A 17243-nucleotide genomic window follows, 5' to 3' on the forward strand; every position below is an offset into this window, starting at 1 on the left:
AGCTATGGTATCCAGAAACGACTGTTCGACTATTGCGAGAGCTGTTGAGATTGGTGGTACTTTAGGGGTTGTCTGGAGTGTAGTAGGAGTGGAAGAACTTTGCAAGAATTGTTTACTTGTGTACACCGAATTGCAGTAGAGTATCCTCATTGAATACAAAACTATAAGTGTAATTCTAAAATCGTCTTCTACGTGGCGCCCATGTAGCTTTCTTTTATTATCTCGTTCTCTTTCCTCCTGCTGCGCTGGTTGCTGCCGTGACGCTTCAATGTTTGTTTACCTGCTGGTAACTCAATAAATCCAGCACCCAAAGCCAGAAATGTAGACTTTCGGCTAAAAAAGAGAATAGAGCTACGTTTGCAAGTAATTCGGTTTGCATATATGGTTTTATCTTGGTCCTACTACATGCACTTCTTTCTCTCAGTTGGTGTTCCCGCTTTCTCTGCAGCGCGCTTCTATCAGACACTGGGCAAAACCAGGGAACAACACATATGAATGCTGCATCGAGCAACAATATCTCTAGGAATTAGTCTTTCACATTTCAATCACAGCCCGCTTTTCTCGTCATACAGCCCTTCTGCAAACTCCATCACGGCCCCTGCATCGCGGCTCGGCGCTTCCAGTGGGCGCTTAGTAGCGCATTCCGTGATAGGTGAGTAAATACATCCATGTACCATTCGATCAACAACTAACAACCAACAACGAAAAAAAGGCCGACTCCGCCGTGGGTATCTGCAACAATGTGTTGGTCGAACATCCTCGGTAAATTAATGAATAATACGTGATTCAATCCAAACCCTCGTCCGAACAGGTCATAATCACATAAACCCCGCCCACACCTGGTTTCATAACCGCTGCCTCTCTTGCCTCATCATCTGCATGTACATTGCCTGCCATCCCCGGCTCCCCAGTGTTACACAAGATCTCTTTTCGGACAGGTACGTATGACAGGTTTCTCGTATGTCTCCCAGCCTTTCTTTTCTTTTCTTTTCTTCCTTCCGTTCTCTATGTTTCTTTGTAGTTTTTGTTTCACCTCTAGCTGTGGTTTCTTCCCTAGATGCGATCTTTTTGCTAGCTACAGTTTCTCTTGTGGCTCTTGTTCCTTTTCTAGCTATACTTTCCTCTCTGGATGCGATACCGATCATTTCTTTCCTGGCTGCGATCTATCCTGCTGTATTCTTTTTCCTCATATGCCCATTTGCCCTTTTCGCGCATATATGGCGTTATCATGGACGTGTTGGGCCTTTTTTCCAACATCTCACAGGTCGTTGACCTTCTTATCAAAATCGGCGTCATGTGTTCAATTTATTGCTTCGACGTCAAAAATGCCCCAAAAGAAGTGCGGCTGCTCCTAAGAGAGGTCGATCGGCTAACAGTTGTTATCAAAGAGCTCGAAATCTTGCTAAATGGATCGAAAGGGGCCACCAAGATAGAATCGCCGGTTCTGCGGCAAACCGTCTTCGACCTCCGCAAGCTGCTAGCAGAGCTAGTAGCGAAACTAGATCTAGGAGCGAAGAATACTTCTACTAGAGCTATGTGGCCTTTTAAGAAACGAGAGGTTTACGATATCATTGCTACTATTGATAGGCAAAAGGCCAATATTTTGTTAAATATGAGTATTGAACAAACGTATGTTGAGCCCCCCCAAAAGTGTGTAACACCATTCTGACTAAGATCATACTCAAGATCAATACTCATCGACGTGCATCAAGAATTTGTTCTATCAAAACTAAGAGTAGCAGAAGCCGCTACCTTTGACTCTAGCGTAGATGGAGAGCAGTCATACTGCCTTCCAGGCACGCGGACTGAAGTCATCGCACAGATACGGCAGTGGAGCACCGAGCAGAATGGCCAGTCTATCTTCTGGCTGAATGGTATGGCGGGCACTGGAAAATCCACAATTTCTCGGACAGTGGCCCAGCTTTCAAGCAACAACGATGTTCTGGGAGCAAGCTTCTTCTTCAAAAGAGGTGAAGGAAATCGTGGGAGAGCAACATTTCTCTTCACCACAATAGCCGCTCAGCTTGTTCGCCGACTGCCGTGTCTCGCCCCTCATATCCGCGAAGTCTTGGTTATTGATCCGTTTATTCATGAGAAACCCCTGAATGATCAATTCCAAAAGCTGATTCTCGACCCACTAAGCAAAAATCCGCGATGCTGGGGGCCAAACTTGCTCATAGCCATCGACGCTTTAGACGAGTGCGGCTCAGAGGATGATATGAGAACAATGATCAGCGTCTTCTCAAAGGCTCAGGAGACGACTAGTCCTCGAGTCAAGTTTTTTCTTACAAGCAGGCCCGAATTGCCCATCCGGCTTGGATTTGAGAATATTGGTGGAAAGTACGATAACTTACTTCTCGCATCAGTTCCCGCCACCACTATTACACTCGATATTGGGCTTTTCATGCGAAATAAACTTCAGGCCATCAAAAAAGACTACAACATGTCCGTTTCTGAGCATCGAAAGATAAGACCCGACTGGCCCGGCGAGGATGTGCTGCAGAAATTAATCGTCACGGCCATTCCTCTCTTCATCGCCGCAGCAACCATATGCCGTTTTCTTAGCGATCGACGACTAGGAAGCCCCCATCATCAGCTCAACAGACTTCTTGAGTATCAGACAATAAAGATATCTGGCATGGATATGACATATCTTCCGGTTTTGGATCGCCTCATTGCTGGTCTTTCACCTAGCAGAAAACAAGAAGTGCTACATAGATTTCGATATCTAATTGGCTCCATCGTCACTTTGGCTCGACCGCTGTCCATTAGGAGCCTTTCACGTCTCCTTGACATTACGACAGATATTATTGAAGATCAGCTCGATCTCTTGCATTCAGTTCTTAGTGTCCCCACCGATTTGGATACTCCCGTGAGACTACTCCATCTTTCATTTCGAGATTTCCTGGTTGATGCTGAAGAAGCACACTCCAAAAATGACTTCTGGGTAAATGAAGAAGAAACTCATTTGAAGTTATTCTCCCAGAGCCTTGGGCTACTATCTCGTGTTCTCAAAGAAGATATCTGTTGCCTTCGGTCTCCAGGAACGCTTCAATCAGATATAAGCCAAGCAACTATTGACAAATGCTTGCCCGTTGAAGTTCGGTATGCTTGCGTGCACTGGGCCCATCATCAAAAGTTGAGCAATCGCAGGATATGTGATAATGATGAAACACACAAATTCCTAGCGACTTATTTACTCAAGTGGCTTGAAGCGCTCAGTATTCTGAAGCAAAGCGCAGAGAGTATCTACATGATAGATGGTTTACTAGATAGACTTGAGGTAAGCGCAATATGTGTTGCCTCTTCTATATCTACTACATCTGCTATATTTTTCACTAATACATACATTTTAAGCATTCATATATAACTCACAGCTAACTTCATAATAGAACACTGACGCTCAAGCCGTTGGAAATCTCTTGCGAGACACACGTCGTTTTGTACTCGCAAATTTAAGCACCATGAACAGAGCGCCGCTTCAAATATACTCTTCTGCGCTAGTGTTTGCCCCCCAGAAGAGCATTGTTCGAGAGCTGTTCGACACAAGCATCCCGTTGTGGGTAACTACTCGGCCTATAATGCAAACACATTGGGATCCATGTCTGGCAACATTCGAGACCAAGCATAAACGTGGAGCTCAAATTCTTTTTTTTCCTACTGGAGATAAATTTCTCTTCTTGTCTGGGAGAGAGATGGAAATTTGGAACATGAAATCAATGTCTCGCATTGCTGAGTATGGCGATGTGATGTCCGCATCCGTTACTTTCTCACCTGACGGCAACGATCTCTTCTATCTTACTTGGCGTGAAACTCTTCAAGTTATGAGCACAGCTACAAGAAGCTGTGTCGCAGAATTCAGAGGCCATACTGACAAGATTATATTCGCCAAGTTTTCACCAGACGGTCAACAGCTTGCTTCATCGTCAAAAGATGGAAGTCTAAAAATATGGAACAGAACAACAGGCAGGTGTACCGCAACTCATCAATTCAAACACGGCGACAAAATCCTTGAATTTTCACCTGATGGGGCATCATTTCTAATCATCTCGAACAAAACTCTGCAGTTTCTCGATTCAAAGGCAACTGACCGTAAGCTAGCGTGCTACAACCACTGTCACAGCACCAGCAGAACTTTCTTTTCTCATGAAAGCCAAATATTGGTATCTATTGATTCACGCAGCACTATCAGATTCACGGATATATCGACTGGTATTAGCTTGACTGCTGAAGGCGTGGATGGAGAAAATTACATACCCTTAATCTTCTTGTCTGGTGGCCATAAAGTAATTTGCCCAGTGACATTTGATACTGGGTCGGGTCGTCGGAATATCGGAATCTGGAATACCTCAACAGCCACTTGCGATACCATGCTGCAAGGTCTTAAGGCCAATATATCCGACATTATTCTATCAAACGACGAAAAGAGAATTGCCTCAGCATCATACGATAAAAGTGTTAGGGTATGGGATGCACAAAATGGGACTTGTATAGCAACATACAGCGGCCATGGCGAGCAAGTCACGAACATTGCCTACTCTCCGGACGGGGGATTACTCATATCGATGGATGGCCAGGGGAACTCAAAAGTCTGGGATACTAACTCAGAAATACAGTCACAAAAGGTCGAAAGTCACGGAAGCGCGGTTCTCGAAGTTGTTCTTTCTCCAGATAAAAAAAGGGTTGTAACCACTGCGGGAGAGCGCACCGTCAAGCTCTGGGATACCGCCTCTGGCAAATGTATCACAACGGGTGAAAGGCATAAAATTTTGGCACCAGTGCCTTTGGTGGTACCTCACGATATTCTTTCGGCTCCTTATGATCACGTTATGGATCGCAATGATCTATACGGCTGGCCAAGGTCGATTCAATTTTCCCAAGACAGTTCTAAATTTGTCTCGATAGATGAAACCTTTGGACCCAAGCTTTGGAATACAAACAACGGTGGCTACGAGCCATTACATGAGACGAATCATGGCTCCACCATATCCATCGCAGATTCACCAAGCGATATGGCAGTTTCATTTACGTCCAGAGAAGATACAGTAAAGTACTGGGACATCGTATCGAAAACACTTCTTGGTTCCTTTGGTGACAAAACGCACGAATTGTCATATTCAACATTTTCACCTGATGGCACTTATCTTATGCTCGGTTATGAGGACGGGGCTGTTCGGCTGTATCATTTACCAACTGAAAAGTGGAAAGATATGAAAGCGACGCATGAGGGGCCGGTAACGCTCATCACAATGTCAGCAGATGGCACGAGGCTGGCTTCTGGTACGGGCAAAATCCAAATTTATGACACAAAGTCTGGTACATGCACTGTCAAGTATGAAACGGCTTGCCCGACTTCAAATATAAACCAAATTTTATTTTCTCCTGACAGCCGATATCTTACCATCCTCTATTCAGCAAAGAAAGACAGCGATTACGCAAGGAATGAAAAGCTGAGTCTTCTGGACGCCTCGACAGGAGACTGCATTGCGACGCTGGGGATGTGTGGGCTCGCCAATCATATAGAATTCGACTCCGCCAAATCCAATCTGCTTATCACCAATGTGGGCACATTCCTGTTCAACCCGCCTACCTTTCCAAATGCAAAACCCATAGGACTTGGCCTGAGCAATGACGGCGAGTGGATTACATGGGATTCTCGCAATTTGCTCTGGTTGCCGCCCACGTTTAGAATATCTGCATCGGATATTGATGTAGGGGCATCTCTGATTGCGCTTGGGACTCGCCTCGGGCGGCTGATCTTGATTGGCATTGATTCCTCCAAAGTTCCACCGCCTACTGTCACGGTGAACCTTTTGGACGCCACAAATGTGCCTTGAGCTAGCCACATACTTTGATACCGCCGCCCCAAGCTATAATCCATGAGCAGCGCATTTGGGAAGCTTTACCGCCGACCGCATGTCAGGATTTAGCGGGGCGGGCTTGTAAGCAGCAGGTTCAATGTGGGCTTTGAGAATGCTAGAGCACCCCTTAGCACAATTTGGGGATAGCAATGTGGCGTTGCTACCCTCCTATTCTTGCGGCAAAGTCGTCATCGTGGATCAGCTCGGAAGAGACGCCTGTATGTATTACCCCGCTGGCGAGACAGCATTTAATGGAGGGGTTGACTTGTCCGCTTGAATCTACAAAATTTCCTCTCGCTCAAGCACAGCTCGAATTGCTCGATATTTCTACGAAACGTTTGCGATCAGTCAATCTAACGCTACGATGGGTGTCACAGTTACTACTTTAGAGGAAGGCTCTGGCCCAAGCCCTCAACCGGGTCAGACTGTTATTATGGGCTACACGGGCTGGTTGAAGGATACATCCCAGCCGGACAATAAGGGCACACAGTAGGTGTATAACACAGCCAAGTAGCGACATCCGATTACATTGCTCATGGGTTATTGTACAGATTTGACTCTTCTTACCCGCGAGACGAGCCAGGCAAGGAGGGTTTTAAAACTCAGATTGGTGTCGGACGGGTTATCAAAGGTATAATCTATCTACCTATCAATGCTTGACGATCGCTTCATTAAAACTCTTACTAGGCTGGGATGAAGGTGTACCTCAGATGAAGCTTGGTGGGAAGGCAAGGCTTGATATTTCAAGGTATGTTTCGATAAGTCTACATCTTCGAGAATCATACCAACAGATGTTGAAAACAGCGACTACGGATACGGCCCCAGGGGTTTTCCAGGTGCCATTCCTCCCAACTCGGACCTCATTTTGTAAGTCCCAGCTATCGCGGATTGGTATCAATTCATGGAGCGTAACGCCTAACATATTCGGTAGCGACGTTCACCTGCTCAAAATTGAATAGACGACCGAGGCGTTAACCGATCGAGAGACGTAATATCTTGGATAAAGAAATATTTGAATATATTAAAAGAAGAGATATATAGTCAAAGACTGTCTGTTCTGTTCTAGATTGAAGCTAGATTGGCTGCTACAATCCCTTTGGTGATATGCTACTGTTACCTACTAGTAGTACTTGTAGTTTGAGCACTAACTCGGACACTACTCATGCGTATTTATCCATCTGTTTACATGTACGCAGATTTATTGGATCATTTACGTTGTATTACCTACCCAGCGATGTATAGCAGTAGCATTTGCGATATCTCTCCGATTCCATCCATTTATAATCTATGCCCCCGCAAATTTGGTGTACGGCGTATGTAGATACAGCTATTCTAGTCCGTGACCTCAGTGTACCAGACCTGTCGGGGAGAAGCAATCGATTATTTGCACAGTTATATCTAAACCCCATACACACATCTATTTTGATTTCTTCACACATACCTTGAGACCGGAAGCGCAGCCGCCAAAGCTGGCGTTGTTGGGAGCTTCCATGGCGGTCCGCGAGCTTCCACCCGGGTACCTGCCGGCTGCCGGCTGCCATCTTCCAACAGCTTTACAGCGCCTAACAGCGCTTGTCTGCCTGGGCCTATCGCCGTAATCCGGCGCAGGCAGTGCCCCGCTCCTGTTGCCCCGCCTGGCCTTTGCCTGACTTGCAACTGCCCCTCTTCTCGGTACATGGTCGTTGTACCTTCAATGCTGCTCGCACTGGTGCCGTGACAACGATTGGCCACATTACCTCATCAAAAGAACTGGAGCCTTGCTGGAATCAACCAACGCCTTGCCAAGCAGACGGCCGTGATTCTCGCATCTCCATTACAAACCAAGCCTTTGCTGTAACGCCTCTCCATTACAAACCAAGCCTTTGCTGTAACGCCTCTCTTCTTCTCGCGAGCCTCATCTTGGATTTCGCACCGAACAGAATCTCTCTGGCATATCTCGGCCAGCCTCGCATAAATCCTCCCCTCCAGCTCTCTCTCTACCCCGTCTGCAGCATCTAGGTGGGGTCTCGCTCGACCTAGGTGCTGGATTACCATATCCAAGATTTCGTCACAGGCCAGCTCCGGAGCGCTGGCGAAGCGAAGACTCTCCGAAGGGGAGTCTCGACAAGATAACAAGAGGACCATGGCTGTAAGTTTCTGCTCTCTACGACTCTTCTACATCGCGCTAGCTGCCTCTTTGTTATCGGCGAGAAGTGACATAGCATGACGTGATTTGGCATGAGAAGCAAGCTGACCAGGATGCGTTTTCAAAAGGCCTCCAAGCTTCCCGAGGTCGATCTTGCGACCAGAATGCAAGTCGACGACTCTGTCATCGGAACCACAGACATCGATGAGTCTCTCTACAGCCGACAGCTCTATGTCCTGGGACACGAGGCCATGCGCCGCATGGGTGCTTCCAACGTCCTCGTTGTCGGTCTCAAGGGTCTCGGTGTAGAGATTGCGAAGAATATTGCCCTGGCCGGTGTCAAGAGCTTGACAGTCTACGATCCTGCTCCAGTCAAGATTGCGGATCTCTCGGCTCAGTTCTTTTTGACTCCAGCGGATGTTGGCAAGCCCAGGGACGAGGTCACTGCCCCGCGTATCGCAGAACTTAATGCCTATACTCCCGTCAAGGTTCACCAATCTCCTGGGTACGACCATCAAGATTCTTACTTCCGGTTATCTAAGCTAACTATTTCTATCACAGAATCGAGGATAACCTTTCACAGTTCGACAAATACCAGGTCGTGGTGCTGACCAATTCGCCAATCTCCATACAAAAGGCTGTGGGTGATTACTGCCATTCCAAGGGAATCTTTGTTGTTATTGTCGACACATTCGGCCTGTTTGGCTCCATCTTCTGCGATTTTGGCGATAAGTTTACCATCATCGATCCGACCGGCGAGGCTCCTGTGAGCGGCATCATTGCCGGTATTGACGAGGAGGGTTTGGTATCGGCACTCGACGAAACACGACATGGCCTTGAAGATGGTGACTTTGTCACGTTTTCCGAAGTTGAGGGCATGGAGAAGCTGAACGGCTGCGAGCCACGCAAAGTTACAGTTAAGGGCCCGTACACTTTCTCTATTGGCGATGTCTCAGGTCTCGGACAGTATCTGCGTGGAGGCATCTACCAGCAGGTCAAGATGCCCAAGGTGGTTGATTTCAAGAGCTTCACAGCTGCTCTCAAGGAGCCTGAGTTCCTCATTTCCGACTATGCCAAATTCGATCGCCCTCAGCAGCTTCATCTGGGATTCCAGGCTCTTCATGCTTTCCAGGTCGCCAATGGACGACTGCCCAACCCCATGGATGAGAAGGATGCCATTGTGGTCCTAGAGGCCGCCAAAACATTTGCCGCCGACGAGAAACTCGAGATCGATATTGACGAAAAGCTTTTGAAAGAGCTGAGTTTCCAAGCTCTTGGTGATCTTAGCCCCATGGCAGCATTGTTTGGTGGTATTGCCGCTCAGGAGGTCCTCAAGGCCGTGTCTGGCAAGTTCAACCCCATCCAGCAATGGATGTACTTTGACTCGCTAGAGTCACTTCCAACCTCTACCAAGCGAAGCCCAGAACTTTGCAAACCAATTGGCAGCCGTTATGATGGACAGATCGCCGTCTTCGGAACGGAATACCAGGAGAAGATTGCCAATCTCAAGCAATTCCTCGTTGGCGCCGGTGCCATTGGTTGCGAGATGCTCAAGAACTGGGCAATGATTGGCCTGGGAACAGGTCCCAACGGCAAGATTTACGTGACCGACATGGACTCTATCGAGAAGAGCAACCTCAACCGACAATTCCTTTTCCGAGCCGCCGATGTTGGCAGCATGAAGAGCGACTGCGCTGCCAAGGCTGTGCAGCGCATGAACCCAGAGCTAGTAGGCCACATTGAGACGCTGCGAGAGCGCGTTAGTCCCGACACTGAGCACGTCTTCAATGAGGACTTCTGGCGAAGCCTAGATGGTGTCACCAACGCTCTAGACAATGTCGAAGCAAGAACTTACGTCGACCGACGATGCGTCTTCTTCCGAAAGCCACTGCTCGAGAGCGGAACTCTGGGTACCAAGGGCAACACACAAGTTGTCCTGCCTCACCTGACAGAGTCTTACTCCTCTTCTCAGGATCCTCCCGAGAAAGAATTCCCCATGTGTACCATTCGAAGCTTCCCCAACAAGATTGAACACACGATTGCTTGGGCCAAGGAGTACATGTTTGAGAAGTTCTTTGTCAAGTCTCCCCAGACTGTCAACCTGTACCTGACGCAGCCCAACTTCATCGAGGCTACGCTCAAGCAGGGCGGCAATCACAAGGAAACTCTTGAGACCATCCGCAACTATCTGACTACTGAGCGACCTCGCACTTTTGAGGATTGTATTGCATGGGCCCGTCTGCTCTTTGAGACGGAGTTTGCGAACAAGGTCCAACAGCTTCTGTACAACTTCCCCAAGGACTCGACCACCTCCGGCGGCACCCCATTCTGGTCCGGCCCGAAGAGAGCCCCAGATGTGCTCAAGTTCGACCCCAACAATGCAACTCACTTTGGATTCATTGTTGCTGCCGCCAACCTCCACGCATTCAACTTCAACATCAAGTCTCCTGGCACTGATAGGTCCATCTATCTGAAGGAGCTCGAAAATGTCATTGTGCCCGACTTTGCCCCTGATGCAAATGTCAAGATTCAAGCCGATGACAAGGAGCCTGTAAGTTTTACTACCTACTTTCTCACGTTTATTTCATATTCATTCTAACTTTGTCTCCAGGATCCTAATGCCAGCACCTTTGATGACACAGATGAGCTTAGTTCTCTCACTGGAAGTCTTCCATCGGCAAGCACTCTGGCTGGCTTCCAGCTGCAGCCTGTTGAGTTTGAGAAGGACGACGACTCCAACCACCACATTGACTTCATCACTGCTTGCAGCAACCTAAGAGCAGAGAATTACAAGATTGAGCCTGCCGATCGACACAAGACCAAATTCATTGCGGGCAAGATTATTCCAGCCATTGCCACCACCACTGCCCTTGTCACAGGCCTCGTCGTCCTTGAGCTTTACAAGGTCATCGATGGCAAGGATGACATTGAGCAGTTCAAGAACGGCTTCATCAACCTAGCTTTGCCATTCTTCGGATTTAGTGAGCCCATTGCCAGTCCCAAGGTGGAGTACAAGGGACCTGATGGCAAGGTCAAGCTGGACAAGATTTGGGACCGATTTGAAGTCGACAACATTACGTTGAAGGAGCTTCTCGACCATTTTGAAGCAAAGGGCCTCAGCATCAGCATGCTCAGCTCTGGCGTCAGCTTGCTATATGCAAGCTTCTTCCCTCCGTCCAAGCTGAAGGATCGCTATGGCCTGAAGCTCAGCGAGCTGGTGGAGACCATTTCAAAGAAGCCCGTTCCTGCACACCAGAAGGAGCTGATCTTTGAGATGGTGGCCGAGGATCTGGACGAAGAGGACGTGGAGGTTCCGTACATTAAGGTAAATATCAAATAAGTGGGATCAGTTATCAATAGACATGTCGCGGATCATAAGGAGTAGCTATCACTAAATAAGTAGATATTTGAAACAAAATGAATTATCATCGAGAATTTTCCTATTATACCGTCATTGTGTATTGCTTTCTTTCTAGATTGATACTCAGTGGTCCTACAGTCCCTTTGATTCCATGTTGGCTATGCTTAATCAATCAAGAGTGCAATGAATAAGCATCGGACAAACCGCCGCATTCAAAAGGCTATTAGATGGATCTCTCGAGGCTCTGCGTCTTTATTTGTATTAAGTAATATCTGCATCCCGCCCAGTAATATTGATTTCAGCGATGACTAAAGGGAGAGTCATGGCTGAGTGATGTAGGCGCTAATGCCCTTTAAGGCATTGTTACGTCACACTTGGCAGGCGCGCTAGTAGTTTTCGTACATGTGGATTGGTAAAGGGAGCAGCTGTTTGCCCGGCGCCTTTAGCAATGCTTAAGTCAGAGAAAGGTTGTGAAGCAGCTGGGAGCGCTAGAGGGGCTATTGGCGTTTTCGCAAAGCTAACAGTTAGCCACAAGGAGTTGTATATATAGACGTCAGGGCTCCTTCACGGCGAGTGAGGGGTCAGATATCAATTCGATAAATGAGAGCAGCAGTTCAACAGTTGAAGATTGGAGCCAATCGTGGTACTATCTTGAATTATTATCATAGGCAGATTACGAGGAGTTTAACTTATCAGGCATTGCCCAAAAGAGGAAGTCCTATCTCAAATACGCGAAGCAGCAGTCATACGACTTATAATCCTCCTATCTCTACGAAACGTTTATTCACTTCACAGCCGTCTCTAAATCAAAGCAACATGGTTAGTAGCCTTCATAAGGGCTCACATACTTGTATATACTAACGGTATTTTATCAGGCCGCCAAAATTACTGATTGGGCCGACAAGTCTGGCGAGTTCAAGCGACAAGTCAGCTCGTTCCGCAACTGGATCTCTCGAGAGTCCGGTGCTGAGTTTCCCCCTGAGAAGGGCAGATATCACCTCTACGTCAGCTATGCCTGTCCATGGGCACACCGCACCCTGATTGCACGAAAGCTCAAGGGCTTGGAGGACATCATCACCTTCTCAGTGGTACACTGGCATCTGGCAGAGGGCGGATGGCGATTCGCCACCAAGGAGGATAAGCCTGAGGACATTCCAGGCGAGAATGTCATCCCTGACCCGCTGCACGACTTTACACACCTGCGCCAGGTATACTTTGCGTCCAACAAGGATTACAGTGGGCGATTTACTGTTCCGGTGCTGTATGACAAGAAGACGAACCAGATTGTCAGCAATGAGAGCAGCGAGATCCTCCGCATGTTTGGATCAGAGGTGAGTGTCTAATATCAAATAGGCCTGTAAATGGACAAAGGACTAACGACTCTTATCAGTTTGACGACCTGATTGAGGAGAAATACCGCGCTATCACCCTTTACCCAGAGAGTCTGAAGAGCCAGATCGAAGAAGCCAACGCGTGGACATACGACAGCATCAACAACGGCGTCTACAAGGCCGGCTTCGCCACCTCCAGCGAGGCCTACGAAAAGGGCGTCCTGGGCGTCTTCGAGGCCCTCGACCGCGCAGAGAAGCACCTCGCCTCACAGACCGACGGCCCTTACTTCTTCGGCAAGACGCTCACCGAGACGGACATCCGGCTGTACGTGACGCTGGCGCGCTTCGACCCGGTGTACGTGCAGCACTTCAAGTGCAACATTCGCGACATTCGCAGCGGCTACCCGCGACTGCACAAGTGGATGCGTAACTTGTACTGGAACCACGCGGCGTTTAAGGAGACGACGCAGTTTGATCACATCAAATGGCATTATACGCGGAGTCATACGCAGATTAACCCGCATAGCATTACGCCTTTGGGGCCGCTGCCGCATATCTTGCCGCTGGAGGAGGAGGTGGCTGCGGCGAGGGCGTAAAGAGCTGGAGCCGTTTTGGTTTCCTTTGTTGAGTAACAAGGGACAAATTGTTTTTTCTACTTGCTGGAAGGATTGATTAGTGGGTGTATTGGAAAAGGATTTGACTGGATGGAGTGTGATGGAGGAAGAGAGAGAGAGACAAAGAGCTGAGGATGGATTGTCTTACATGTACTGGGCTTACCCTAAGATGTGAGCACTTTGATGTGAATATGAAACCAACGATTGAACGCACCATGATCCTGCTGTAACTTGGTGAACTAAGTGACATGGACTTGACCTCGAGTGAATTAGTTTTGGCAAATGATTTTTTGTGTTGAGCAAACAGATGAAGACTGATGCTGGATATTCGACTTTACTTGCACGTATAGTCACCTGATGATGCCCAAAGAGGTCCAATTTGGATTTGGCAGCCAACGCCACCGTATGTTTCTTTGTTACCTTAATCGGACAGGTAACCGACTTTGTTTTTAAGAGGATACTTGCCCTGTGCTCAATATTTAATCGGACATCACCCTATAATTCACCTCTGCTAATACAGTGAAGTGCGTGCATCCAGCCTTCAGCATACATTCTTGGGCTTCCAGGCCTCCAGCCTCCAGGCAGCCTGACAGCTAAACCCCAGTTTGCCTACAGCCCGCCATCCGCTGAAGCCCTACTCCTTGCCACTGAAGACGCTGCTAGCCGCCACTACCACCTGGCAATTTCCCGCCGGGGCTCCTCTCTGCCTGGTCCTTGCTCTCTTGCCGCTCCTAAAAAGCTGTCCCCACCAAAAACGCAATCTGCTCCCATCACCATCATCACCAATTTCCCGAATCAACCAGACAGCCGACCTCTTCTCGCCCTCCTCGCCGCCTCGCTCGACGCCAACCACAGACAATCGAGCAATCCCAGCGATTATCCGCACTGGAACAGACCGCAACCAGCCTCCCTTTCCAGCTCCCTCGGCGCGCAGCCACCCTGACGCAGCGTCCTCTTGTTTCCGCCCGACCGCCAAACTCTTCCCCGCGCACAAACAAATCCAATCCTCTACGCTCCTAATTGTCCCTTTGTCTCCGTCTCGTCCTTTAACGCCCTTCCCAATTTTGTCCTCTCGCCAAATTATCATCATCGTCACATACTTTTGCAGCCATTCTCCTCCTTTTTCTCTTTGTTCCACCTTCTCCTTTCATTTTGCCTCTTAGTGGCAACCCCAGCTGTTTAGCTCCGCGGTCGGCTTCAGCCTCCTCCTCGAAATCGCAACGCGTCCTTTACAATCGCTGCTTGTTATAGCTCTTCTACGGCTTCTTCGACTGCTAGATATATACTTGTGCGGCATTCTGAACTGGACGCCGTGCCCAGCCCCTCGATTGACACCTATACGCTGCGCTACATCACCCCACTACAGGCCAGATACTCGACACTCTTATCTTCCCTTTGCGGCTCTCGGCCGACTAGCCCTCTTTTTCTGTGACAGGGTCACCACTTCGTTGAGCGATTCGTCGAGACATTCGCCGGATGAGCGTCACAAATTCCTCGCCTTGACATGGCCGTTCGATACACTGTAGAGCATTTGCTCTTCCTGAGAGACTCGCCGCTATGTATGAAACCTGAGAAGCTTCCCCCAGCGGAGGAATGGATGGGGTAAGTGCAGCTGGACTCAAGATGCTCCTTAAAGCTCACAATTTACTAATTCCACTTTAAACAGGGCGCCTCCTGAAGTTCGCGCGCAAAATAAAACAACCAACGATCGACCTCGGCCCTCTGACAATCCACTCCTCGACCAGAATAATCGCCGCACTGGCATTGGCCATGCCTCGCGGAATAGTACAAGTTGGTCCAATCTAATGTGTGAATGGAAGTATTACTACGGTGCTAACAATATAAACCATGTAAGACCCCGAGGACATTGTCTTTGCCCCTCCTCGGATGGCATTTGCTTCCTCTGGCCGAGGCAGCAAGACGCTAGAAAGCGACAAAGCGACCAAAGACATCGATCCAGTAGGCCGTTTTGGCTTGCGCAATCGAAACAGCGAAGCAGATGGAGATCGCCTGCGCGCACCCAATGCTCTTCGACGCCGCGGAGAGAACGATTTAGATACTGAGGGGTGGAGTACTGTTAAACCCCGCAAGAGCTTTGGAGCTGAGGGAGCTGAGCGCTTCCATGGCCGCATGGGTGGCAATTTTCGAGATGAGAAGAAGCCACTGCGCGAAAACGACCGTGATGCCACGCGCGACCGTGTAACAAGGACATCTGAGACTTTGACCAGAGACAAAGATGCCGAGATTGACAATCGCACTCGCATTAGTGCTGGCAGAAGCAAAGTCGACTCTTGGCACAAGACCGAGCTCGTAGCGGCAGACTCTCCAGCGACCGAACGAAAGGAGCGAGATCGGACAAAGAGCTGGAGAGACCGAGATACTTCTGAAACGATTGATGATCGTGCAAACGGACGAGGGGCAGCACCCGACCGGCGTTGGAACCGCGATCGCGAGCAGCGTGTAGAACGTGACCCCGAGTGGTTTGATGAGCCCGCCGAAGCACTCCGCGAAGCACACACGCAGCAAGATTTCCAGAAATGGATGGAGCAGATGAAAAAGGGCAGAGGAGGCGGAGATGCTCCACTAGCATCAGCTCCTGTCCCTGAACCGGCTGTAGAGCCCGAGAGGCCTCATCTTCCCCATCAGCCTATGTCAGCTATCGAGAGCGGCCCTGACAAGTTTTTCCTTGCCTTTGGCCGCCAGAGCTCTCTTGAGCCTACTTCCCCGCCTAGCGAAGCAAACGAAGCACCTGCTAAGCCCAAGGCTGCAGGCAAATCGTCGAGATTTACATCCTTCTTCCACCAGCCCCAAGAAGAACAGCGGAGCAGGGTTGAACAGTCGACGAGTGTACCGCCTCAGGCCACCCAGTATCCCCCTGGCTTTGGCCCCATCCCCATGCAAGTAGCCCCCCCTGAAGAAGAGAAGCAAGCTTTCCAGCAGCTCCTTCTCAAGCTCCAGAAGCAGAGCATGAGTGCTACTCCCCCGGCCCCCTCGCCGTTTGCTCCACCACCCATGGGAAATCACCCTGATATGGGAAAGAAGAGTAATTTGGCATCCCCAGAGCCATTCCAACAATATGGCGGAGAGAGAGCCAACGGCATGGCTCGTCCGCCACCGCAACATGTGCAAGAGATTCTTGCCCCTCGGCCACAGCAGCATTCTGCTCGGCCAGATCAGCTTCTCCAAGATCTTGTGGGCCACCACCAACGCCTCTCTAGCCAAAGCTCAGGAATCCCTGATCAGGCTCGCAACAACAACAATACTGAATTCTTAATGAATCTTATGAGAATGGGACCCGGTGCTCCTCCTTTAAGTATGCCTCAGTCCCAGCCTCAGCCGCAGAAGCAGCAAGCACCAATGCTGGAATCAGACTTTTCACCAAGAGAGAATCGGGGACCACAACGCCAGATGCGCCCCCAGCCGCCTCCAGGGTTCCCTCTCGACGAATCTTTCCACAATGCCGAACGTGAATCGCGTCTCGGCCAGCCCACACAAATTTTGCAACGGCCTCCTCCTCCCATGGACCAAATGCCACCGAATTGGATGGCAAGCGGCGTTCAGATGCCACCACCCCAGCAGCAGCAGCGTGGTCCTATGATGCCTCCCCCTGGATTGCCCGGAGGTTTAAGTCGCAACGTTCCCATGCCGCACATGTTCCCGCCCAATTTCCCCCCTGGTGCAATTCCACCACCTCCAGAGGCCATGGCTGGTATGCCTCCGCGTAACATGCCTCCGCCCCCGCCTGGCTTCTTTAATGGACCGCCTCACGGATTTATGCCCCCTGGGCTCGGTGGGTTCAATGGACCTCCAGGACCTCCTGAAGCATTTGGTGGATCTCCTTTTGAAGCCCGTGGTATGCCTCCTGGCGCCGCTGGCCGAGGAGCTGCTTTTGGCCGACCCTAGTATGATGAGGCTTCAAGTATTTATGGTCCAATGATTTGATCGGATCAA

At 49.3% G+C, this 17243-nt stretch overlaps 5 protein-coding genes across 5 annotated transcripts; all 5 read left to right on the forward strand.

Annotated features, from left to right (window-relative positions):
• Positions 1–1129: 1129 nt before the first annotated feature.
• TGAM01_v204090 (hypothetical protein) lies at positions 1130–5837 on the forward strand (the record flags this gene model as incomplete). The annotated part of the gene is made up of 3 exons (XM_024549345.1): positions 1130–1629; positions 1687–2947; positions 4617–5837. The coding sequence occupies 3 exons, from the start codon at positions 1130–1132 to the stop codon at positions 5835–5837; spliced, it is 2982 nt and encodes a 993-aa protein (XP_024405930.1).
• A 388-nt stretch (positions 5838–6225) lies between these two features.
• On the forward strand, positions 6226–6820 carry TGAM01_v204091 (peptidyl-prolyl cis-trans isomerase fkr-3; the record flags this gene model as incomplete). Its single annotated transcript, XM_018800644.1, has 5 exons — positions 6226–6350; positions 6413–6492; positions 6549–6609; positions 6666–6728; positions 6793–6820. The coding sequence occupies 5 exons, from the start codon at positions 6226–6228 to the stop codon at positions 6818–6820; spliced, it is 357 nt and encodes a 118-aa protein (XP_018666109.1).
• Positions 6821–8099: 1279 nt separating this feature from the next.
• On the forward strand, positions 8100–11326 carry TGAM01_v204092 (ubiquitin-activating enzyme E1 1; the record flags this gene model as incomplete). Its single annotated transcript, XM_018800645.1, has 3 exons — positions 8100–8491; positions 8548–10537; positions 10598–11326. 3 exons carry the CDS (start codon positions 8100–8102, stop codon positions 11324–11326), a joined length of 3111 nt encoding a protein of 1036 aa, XP_018666110.1.
• A 621-nt stretch (positions 11327–11947) lies between these two features.
• Positions 11948–13274, forward strand: TGAM01_v204093 (glutathione S-transferase; the record flags this gene model as incomplete). Its single annotated transcript, XM_024549346.1, has 3 exons — positions 11948–12166; positions 12223–12678; positions 12738–13274. The coding sequence occupies 3 exons, from the start codon at positions 11948–11950 to the stop codon at positions 13272–13274; spliced, it is 1212 nt and encodes a 403-aa protein (XP_024405931.1).
• Positions 13275–14796: 1522 nt separating this feature from the next.
• TGAM01_v204094 (hypothetical protein) lies at positions 14797–17195 on the forward strand (the record flags this gene model as incomplete). Its single annotated transcript, XM_018800646.1, has 3 exons — positions 14797–14894; positions 14959–15083; positions 15148–17195. 3 exons carry the CDS (start codon positions 14797–14799, stop codon positions 17193–17195), a joined length of 2271 nt encoding a protein of 756 aa, XP_018666111.1.
• Between the last annotated feature and the right edge of the window lie 48 nt (positions 17196–17243).

Source organism: Trichoderma gamsii, assembly GCF_001481775.2.
Source record: "Trichoderma gamsii strain T6085 chromosome Unknown Scaffold_11.2, whole genome shotgun sequence".
In the NCBI taxonomy this organism is placed as follows: domain Eukaryota; kingdom Fungi; phylum Ascomycota; class Sordariomycetes; order Hypocreales; family Hypocreaceae; genus Trichoderma; species Trichoderma gamsii.